This window comes from Phaethon lepturus, unplaced genomic scaffold, assembly GCF_000687285.1.
Source record: "Phaethon lepturus isolate BGI_N335 unplaced genomic scaffold, ASM68728v1 scaffold15727, whole genome shotgun sequence".
Classification (NCBI taxonomy): domain Eukaryota; kingdom Metazoa; phylum Chordata; class Aves; order Phaethontiformes; family Phaethontidae; genus Phaethon; species Phaethon lepturus.
In genome coordinates, this window is record NW_010549921.1 from 59,722 (window position 1) to 70,037 (window position 10,316).

Sequence of the window (10,316 nt, forward strand, 5' to 3'; positions counted from 1 at the left end):
TGACAGACCAATAAAATACAGATCTGAAAGGTATTCATCAAGAAAAAATAGCTCCAAAATCCAATGAATTCCTGGAAACATTTCTTCATATAACTTGAGTGTTTTTAGAGTCTGAAGAAAGTAACATCTGGTTCTCACCTGTAGAACTCTTCCCTTTCGTCAGTAGCCACTGATCTAATTGCAGTTCCATGCAAGAAAGGCTCATCAACATCATATCCTTCAGAAAAGTATGGAGGTACGAAAAAAGAGTATACAGGAAGAAATACATTAAAAGAAGAATTAATTAAAAAAAAAAAGACACACCACTAAATTTGCAATTTACTTCAAAGAAAACTTCCAACTTGTCCTCTTGGGATTTCTATTCCCTAGCTATAACTACTTCTTCCTCCATCTAAAAGTGTATAATAGGATTTACAAATCAACAGGCACAAAACAATACTTGGAAGGAGCATTAAAAAAAAAGAAAATCTCAGCTCATAAAAGAAGGTAGTCAGAACAGTATTGCCTGACGTTAGAAAAAAGTGACATCCTTATTTTTGTATCTGGCTGGAATAAAACTATATTAACTTGCTAAATCCTGCTAAAAGCATGTTTCCAGAATATAGTAGAAGTACTGATACTTGAGAAACAAAAAGTCTATAGCCTATAATTTTTTCAGTATTTATCTCCATGAGACTGAGTGTGTACTCTAATCTTACCAGATTATTAATGCTTGCTGGATAAAGTTCAGGAGTAGATTAAAAATCACATCACCATAGATCTCTGCTAGGTACTTCTGTGCAATGAAGAATATACTGTTTTCTGATTAAATTCACAGGAATACGGGCTACAGGTCCAGCTCTAAAAACCAGGTACTTGTGAAAAGGTTCAAAAGTCCATATGTGTTACCAGAATAACCCTTTACAATCTTAGAAACCTGAACTTATTACACTCAGGATAGCTTGCAGATCAAGTTTAAAATAAATTCAAGGATGAAAAAGAATAGACAAGCATGAGGATGGGGATAGTATAGCTACAAAGTCTTGACTTTTTAAATTTTACATACAAGCAAGCAGTTAAGCAGTCATAATGAGATCCAAGGGAATACATTTATATATATGTTTATATTTGTTTAAAAAAGGGTGTGTGTGTATATATATATGAAAAATATACAGAAATACAAGAGTCATAGGATGTAGAAAAAATTAGCATCTGCTACATAGTGATACTTTTGTTTGCTTGTAAACTAAGTCAATGAAACATAATTTTCAGAATTCATTTTTCATTTGCAAAAAAGCAGATACACCGTTAACCTGAAAAAAAAAAAATTTCAAACTGCAGTCATACCAAATGCAAATAATTTCCCAAATGAATACACATTGCTAGCATTGAAAAGATAAGACAGGGAGGCTCAGTGGACAAGAAGTATCGGTACTGGTTTTATAATTCAAGAAATATCACCTTGTGTCACTAAGCCAGTTTAACATTAATTTAGTGAACTTGCCATTTTTTCTATTCGCATTTGTGAAATCTACAGATTTATAAAGGTAACAAAATGCTGATGCTGGGGGGTAGGGTTGGTTTTAGTTTGTGTTGTGGGTTTGTTTGTTTGTTTTTACTGTAAATTGCAGGTTATTTTAAAACTAAACTGCATTTACTCTATTTAGAGCAGAAATGCTGACCGTCAATCAGTCAGTGGGAACAGAGCAGCCTCTCTACTCACCTGATGACAAAACAAAACTTTGTGTCATATCAGAAGCAAAGGGAGGGAAGAGAAAGAGCAACAACAGAGTAAAGGAGTAAAATATATTTACGCCTATAGTATTTCTATTACATCTATATGCATATGTGTGTGTATACATATGCACACACACGTTATGTACAGGGTATACCTGCATACAGCATCACCCAGGTATGTTCAGGAGCTCAGGAACAAACAGGTACGTGATCTGCAGCGTATCACAGTTTATGAAAGATGCAACAGCTAGGACCAGCAGCTCCCAGACAGGGCTAAGCAAAACCTGCGTCTCATTGCTGGATTTCAGTTTGGTACTTTTGGTACACAGAGACCAACACAGCAGCAAACAGAAGTCTAAGGAAAAGTGTTTCATTACCTTGATATGCTGATTACTTGAGTCCCTCAGTAATGGATTGGGAAGACTGCTACTGTGCTTTCTCCAGCTATTATAGATACTAAGGACCACCTCACACAAGCCAGGAGGCCATTTCACTAGGAACTTTTGGCTGATGACTTTTAAATATCTCATCATCAGCTCCAAGATCCCACCATTGTTCAGGTTATCCAGCAGGAAAAATCCTGCTTTTCTAGAAATCAAATAAACACAAAGACATAGATGTTTAAGGTCAAGGCAGACCATAACTTGAAACAAGTAAGTTTCAACAGTGTTTTATGCACTAATGTTGCAGCAGTTCTCCTGTGCTGCATACATGCAGAATTAAGTTACTGTATTCCAATCTGTTTAAATGGGAAACTCCACACAATAGAGCTCTTGCACACAGTAATTAAGCAGTCCCCAAGACTTCCAAAAAAAAAAAAAAAAAAAAATCACACCACCACACCTGTTACACACTGAGATATTTCTATGCCATAAAATTATACTTTTTAAAATAACATATACTTCTGTGTCTTCTAGGTATGGCAGAAAAATACAGAAAATAAAGCATACAATATGTAAGAAACAACAGAGAAAAAGTGGGGGCTATAACGAAACCCTTACCAGATTCCATAAATGTTGTAGAATCAAATGACATCCTATGGGGTCCAACATGCTGGAAATTCTCCTCTTTGATCTCTGACTGCACCTCATAGTTATTGAAAGGGTCCTCCTCCTCCTCCGGATCTAATTTCCTTAATCTGTGTGAAAGGGGCGCAAAAATGACAATACCAGCAAAATCCTCATTCTTTCTTTCACTAGTAAGCGAAACCTGAACATGGTACGTTGTCTGTATTGAAACAATGAAAGTGCGTTAACTGAAGCAAATTCAGAGATTTACATCCAGTTCTCAAATTTTGCCCAAACCAAGATTATCTTGTTTATCTTATCCACTTTGACATCTGCATTGTCCTCTAATGCACTTTCACATTAATAAAGGCTTTCTTATTTTTCAATTAGTTTTTTAGTAATCTTCACTAATAACAGTTTCATTAAATTTATGAGAAGACAATGCATCACTCCTGCTTCAAAAAATAACATGGATCCAGTGGTTTTAAGGTTGGGGCATATCAATCAAACAAAACCCCAATTAGCTCTTGATACTCTCATAATGAAAGTTATTGCTGTACAGTACCTGGAAGGAAGGAATTTCACCAACAGCTCTTGAAAGTCAACCTTCTCCTCTTTTTTACACTTGGTGTTCCGGACTCTGGCAGATCTCCTTTTTGCTGTTTCACCATTATCTTCTGTAATTCTCCTTCGCTTCACACCTTTCTTCGATTTATCACCTGCAGATATGTCACCTAGAAACAGAATTAAAAAAAAAAAAAGAAAAAGATACTGAAAATTGCCAAATAAAAAGTAGATAATTGTTCACATTTTTAAAAAAAAGTTATTTGTGGCTGGCACTTTATTTTATTCTACAGCAACACTTGAGATTCACTGGTTTCCTTCTGAAGACAGTGCCAAAAATTTTAAAATAATTTTTTGAAAATCACTTTAATATAAAGTGGCTATGGCAACAAGTGGACTTACTGAAAATTCTGCATTTCATTATTCATTAGAATTCATTATTTTAGTCTTCAAGAAGTTTCTGAAATGGGAATCAGAGGAGTCTACCTTTAACTCCAGAAACACCTGTAAATTCCCATGAATATCAACAAAGTACTGATAATTCCTCAATATTTTTAGATATGTAAATACATATACAGCTACAGTATAAAATATTCAAACCTCTTGCTACAAATTTCAAATAAATATACCTGACAGCTTGGTTCTCTCATGTTCTTAAAGTTACACATAAGCACAAGAATAATCCAGTCATCTTTTTCTCTAACAGCTCGTTCATTCGAAGGAGCTCAAGACTCTTCACAACATTAAAAGCTTAATATGCATCACTGTTGGAACAGAGTCATGATTCTTCTAATCTTAAAGACTGAAAAAACTGAAGTATGAGTCAATAGCACAAAACCAGAAGAGGTTAGATACTCCTGTGCTGGAGTAACAATTAAGAACAACAAATCAACATGACTCTCCATTCCATCAGATAGGAAAGTAAGTCCACTTTGCTGAACACTGCTCCTATGTCTTAGTCAAGAATCAATGATTTTAAGGCAGTTTAGGTGGCCTTCCTTTTCTAATGTGAAGGGTTAACAGAACTTAATTTTATAGACCTCAACTTCACTTTTCTACCAGATGTTATACACATGCTGAAAGGGTTCTGAATCCACCAACATGCAGTTTAAAGACAGCATTTGCCAATGAATTCTGTAGTGCTTTTAATACCCAGATAGGTAGGAAAGATATCTTGAATCTTAGACTGAAGTACCTTGCTCACCTACAGTAGCTCCTGGTTCCAACGAATTCTGACTGTGACTTGGAAAGTTGGGTGTCGTTGGAGTATAAGGTAATACAGGATCTGGCATTGTCACCACTGGATTAGTGCTGACAGGAGTTGGCTGAATAACACTGACAGGAGTAGAGGTAGGAGAAAGAATTAAATGTTGAACTGGGTCTCGGTATTCTGAGAGATCAATTCTCTTTCCCAGACTGGGTCGAGGAGGATCACATGTTGTGAGGTGGTGATACATGGCAAGTAAAGCTTCTCCTAAACACTTCCACCTGCATGTGGAAACACAATGGCATCACAACTTCCTTAATTATTGTCACATTATTTTCTAAATTATATTTAGAAACCTAACAACATTCAACATTTTCTCCAATAGCTTAGAGGTAGCAAGAGCAGCTCTTCAGTGGGAGAGGAATACACATTTGCATGTCAAAATCTGTCCCATGACTAGAAAAGCTGGAGAATATCTTTCTGTGTTTCCTGTCATATGGACCATTGACAATTTCCAGCCTGGAACAGAGGTCCTCAGGAGCTTTTCTTCTAGAATACACCACTTACAAAAACAAGAACAAAATGTGGCAGCAGGTAAAAGTTTTCAGAGGAAACTGGTGACATGGTTGCAGTAGGAAGGAAATGGGAGTCAATAAAGTGCCTGATCTCAAAAAACGTCTCTAACAAAAAAAAAGTCTATGCAGCAGATGCTGAGGAAATTGCTCTATACTAAAACCTAAAAAAAGTAGTGTCAAAGGAACCTTTTTTAGGTTCTGTATTCAATCAACAAATATTTAAAAAAATCTCACCCTTACCCACAAGTACAAGCAACTTCTCTGCAATAGGATGTACATGGAGAGTCCATTAACATTCCAGAAAAATATGTGCAATAAAAAAACCAAAGCAAAACCCAATCCTTTATGCCTTAATAAAGACATATATAACAACTTACTAGTATCCTTGTATCTTGCTGCAAATAAAGAACTGTCGTTTGTTTCTGAGTTTCCATTATCCCAATAGTAAAAACATCTTTTAAAAACTAAAACTTACTTTGAAGTTCATATACAAAATAGCCATATATTAAAAATTCAATAATACAGTTAGAATGGCTGCCAAATTCTTCTTAGTTAAGTTTTTTTTTTTTATATATATATCACCGGTTTTAATTCAAAGGTCGAAAACTGATAGATATGGGGTTTATGCTAAAATCATAAGCACACTAAACCCACGTATAAACTCATTAAATATGAAAACACTGAGGAGTTTGTTTGTTTGTTTTTACAAGAAAAAAAATGTTCCGAAGAAATCCGAAATGCAACACAGTTGTCAGCAAAAGTAGCTTCAGAGAAACCTTTTAAAAAGAGAAAATACAAAGACGTACGTGAAAAAGGGAATCGGCTGGACCAGTCTGAGGTCTGGTTCTCGGTCACGCACTAGCAAAGCTTGTCTCTTCTTACGTAGCTCCAGTGCTTCACCTATGATTCTTCCTGTTTCAGCTGCACTCACATTTACATTATGGATAGACATGTCACTAAGAAATAATAAGAAATGAAGGCAAGTTAAAGTGTTTGTTTATTGGTTTTTTTGTTGTTTAGGTTTTTTAGAAGCCTGGGGAGATTAATTTTATATCTTCCTACAATGTAGCAAAAATACACAGTGTTAAAACAAGCATTCAAATAACATTATTTTACAAATTATGTAACACGCATATAGAAGTGTTCACCATCCAAAATCTTTGTTCTGCCTTAAAAATCAAAACATAAAGGTAGATTGTCCTATTCTGTTTTCCAAACACTGAGAAATGAAAGCAAAGCAGGAGGTTTTGTTTTCTTTCTGGGACAGAAGTTTTTGGTTCAGAAAAAAATTGTATGGCTGAAATGAAATTCTTTTCATTCTGAAGTGCTATTTTGAGGAATTCATGTCATCACAAATAAAACTTGAAGTTGAAAATTGTCTTGTATAGTCTGAGTCTAGGATTGAATTTTTGAAAGTGAAAAATAATCCACTTTTTCAGAGATATCACAATCCAGAAACAAAAAACAAGTGGCTAAAAGCCCTGCCTTAATTCAGCATGTAACTGATTTTAAGAGCCAGACCTAAGGCAGCTTAATAAATCAGGGTTTCTACAACTAAACAGGACTTTCTGTTAAACATCTACTGCTATACATAGAATCCTAGAGCCTTAAAATTTAAGTTATCCTTTCTCTTCTATATCTACTAAGTACTCTGCATTTTATAGTAGTCTAAAATGTTAAACATGTTTTTAACTGATTTATTGCATAACTTAAGGATGCATACTTCACTTCCATTTACCACATACAACTTATATAGGGTTCTGATGTTATCTGCACATGCAGTGATTACTATATTCGGTAAGATTGAACTATAATTAAACTAAAAACTTAACTTCTTTCTTGAATTCTACTGACCATCACAGCAACATATTACAGTATCAGAAGCAGCTCTGATGGTGAATGGTCAGTTAAATTAGACAGATCCTGTAAATTGTACAGACTTGTACTTTCTTTTCCCACTTTCTTCCTGCCCATTCATACTATAAAATCCACACAGAAATGAGACAGTTGTCTACTTTGCAGAGCTACATGACACCAAACACCAAAAAATTTTACATGCTGCAATAAAAAAAAAGTAATAATAAAGGACTAAAATCTCAAACACAGTATTGCAAAATATTTTCAGAGTTGCAGTGGTCTGAAAGCTTAACAAACTAAGAATTTCTGCATCTCAGGTACTAATGAAACATACAGTCTTCTGACTGTATTCATTTGTCAATAAAAATCAGTAAGACTCCCTGAAACCTACTGATACGAGAAAATTGTATCAAGTCTCAAATTTGTAACTACTTGGAAAAGCAGTAATATGTGAAGGTTTGGGGGTTTTCTTTGGTTGGTTTTGTTAATTAGGAAAAGAAAACTAAAATGAATACTGCAGATATCAGCTGCAAATAAGTAAAATAAAACAAAGGAAGATGATTACAAATGATTTAGGTATGAAAATAAGTGAGCAGCAGCAAATAGATTTTTTTACCGCTTTCTACCTCCCTCCAAAAGTAATTACTGGAGAACATTCTATAGCAGCACCAACACTTAACATTGATTTACTATTTAGAAGGCAGGTCAGCAAGATACCGTTATAGTTTAAGGCATTATATCTCACCAACTTTTCTGAACTACCCCAAACGCAAAATTTGCACTCCAAATGCAGTATATACTATAAAATGACATTCACCATTTGAGGAACATCCTTAAGGAATCTTTCCGGAGACAAGGCTGCTCCTCAAAGATCTTCTCCTTCAGAACCAATCCTTTGCTATATAGACAGTCTTTTTCCAGAGCTTTGCAGATAAAGTACAAACATGCTGACAGAGAAATAGAAATCAAGTGGTCAATCGCTGCTTTGGTTCATTCAAAATCTCCCATTTCTGGGCTTCATATACACCACCAAATTCCAACTAAAAATGACATTTACATAAATTAGACCAATAGCTTTATAACTTGTCAAATAACTACATGCATACAGTTAAAACAACCTATTATGTCTTCCCAAGTATTATATCCAGAAAAAGAATATCATTAATTTTGTTTAAATGATTTTTGCAGTACATCTTTTACTTTCTTTCAAGACTCCACTCCTGCACAGAAGAAATTAGAATCATAAAGCAGATTCATAATCATTCACCATTTTCATGTTATCAAATATCTTAACTGCAGATTCCATCAGTGTAAAAAGCAATGCATCCCACCAGGTTTTTGCTCGCATGGGCAATTATGTGAAGAGAATTAGGACCATCCCAGTAGAACAAACCTAAGGGATCATATTCAAAATTTCTGCCATCTTGCAACTTCTCTCCCAAACTTTCTTGGAATCAGTTCATCCACCAGGTATTACTCAAATGTAAAATCTTAGGGTGTGTTCTATCAACTGCTGTAACTACAATTAATTATACTAGGCTATGAACTAGACTGTCATTTTATACCCAAATCCTGGAACTACACAGTTGAAAATTACTAGAAAGGCAAAATCAATATGCACTGAAAGGCAGGAGAACAGTCTACATGAAAACTTCTCGCAGAGGCTCTAAGAGACCACAGGCCTTTATTTTTAGGGTAACCAGAACTGATACAAGCCATCATATGTTCATGAAATAAAAAAAATCTCAATCATGAAGTAAAAGCCTCTATCATACCATAATGCACTGCTTACAGAAGGTCCGCTTTCTCCTATATGACTGCATCATTATAATTTTTATTGATATGTAAAATTACACATATCTTCAGAATTTTTTTGGTGTACTGTACTTACTTGTGTAGTCACTGAGTGTGTACAGGATTGTGATAAGGTTATCTAAACAAGGCCAGTGATCAGGATTACACCTGAGACCTTCTTCAAAAGCATGACGAGCCAAAGGTAGACGGATTAGTTTTATCGCCACGCGACCAATTTTATACCACAGGTTGACATCAGTAGAGTCTAGCATTACAGCCTAGAAAGCATAACAAACAACATTATTCACACTTCAGACATGTATATGCACTTTTCTACAGCCATTATAGACTGACAGTGCTTTAGTTTTCAGCAGGGTCACCACTGAACGGTGCACCAGTTATATCGCATACAAGGTCAGAAAGTACACACAATTCAGACATACATTCAAATGATGTATGCTGAAAGGTGTACGTCTATATTTTCGCAAGTTTTTGCAAACATTCCGGCTCCAGTGTTTTATTTCAGCTGCACTGTACCTCCAAATAAAACTCCATGGCTGTCTCCAAGTCATCCCGTTGTGCTGCCAGTTGTGCTAGGTTTTTATAGGTGGAATATTTTAACATCAAGCCTGGATGTTTCAGCCCTTCTTTCTCATCACCAGAAAGAACTGCCTAGAAATGATAAAATAAATACAACGTGGGCATTAGGAATTAGACAAGTAAAAAGAACAGCAAACAACTTGCCAGTTTATAACACTGATTATTTCTAATTAGCCAATAAGAAATGAAGTAATACAAGATACAAGAAAAATAGCTTCTAGAGTTTCATTCTCTCAAGGTCACTGACCTCTCGCAGAAGACGAATCTCAAGTAGCTCATGATAAGCTTTAGCAGATTCTTCAAATCGGTCATGTTTCTGAAGGTCCAAAGCTTTGTGGTACAAAGCAAAAGCTTCTGCTTCCTGTGGTTTAAAAAATTAGAACCTATTTTGCAGGCAACTTTATTAAATATATGTATGCCAATATACTTATATTTATTATGAATATCAGTGGTTTCACACTTTTAATACTTTCTGCTATATAGCAGTCCACATCCAGACTGTATAGCAGAACATTAGGCCTTACTGACCTAATACAACTCATTTGAGTGAAGTTTTAGCTTCTTAAAGGAGGGTTCAAGAGATAAGATAGTAACACAACTTTCTTAAAGACAAATTACCGTTGAACAATTCCTGCAGGAGAGGACAAAACTCTCATCAAGACAAAACTTCATTAAGAAAATTGTGGGTTTACTTACTTGAGCTTCCTTTGTCTGTGTCTTATGACTTTTGAAGGTACCTTCATAGTCATCCTCAATTGTGGAGCTGGCATTCAGTGCTGCTATTCGAATCTAGAACGACAGTCGAGTCGCGACAAGAAACATTACATCTATATGTGTTACAGTTTCCCTTGCAAACTGGATTTTTCTTTTTTTTTTAACTTTACTTGGTAAATGGACAATACTAAGAGATCTCTACATAAAGTTGCAATAACTATAATGAATTTAGTCATCAATAACTATGCAAATAATAAAATATCCAAACCATTTCTCCTCCAA

The 10,316-nt window shown here is 35.1% G+C and overlaps 1 protein-coding gene across 1 annotated transcript in view; it reads right to left on the minus strand.

Annotated features, from left to right (window-relative positions):
* The window catches only part of LOC104613987 (calcineurin-binding protein cabin-1-like), a gene marked incomplete at both ends in the record, with an annotated part of 52,962 nt that extends 42,853 nt beyond the window's left edge, over positions 1-10,109 (minus strand). Inside the window, 12 exon segments of the mRNA XM_010290404.1 lie at positions 139-217; positions 2,094-2,293; positions 2,296-2,304; positions 2,718-2,854; positions 3,289-3,457; positions 4,483-4,775; positions 5,876-6,025; positions 7,744-7,873; positions 8,818-8,998; positions 9,258-9,392; positions 9,568-9,681; positions 10,017-10,109. Of these exon segments, the coding sequence (XP_010288706.1) occupies positions 139-217; positions 2,094-2,293; positions 2,296-2,304; positions 2,718-2,854; positions 3,289-3,457; positions 4,483-4,775; positions 5,876-6,025; positions 7,744-7,873; positions 8,818-8,998; positions 9,258-9,392; positions 9,568-9,681; positions 10,017-10,109 (1,690 nt within the window).
* Positions 10,110-10,316: the final 207 nt, after the last annotated feature.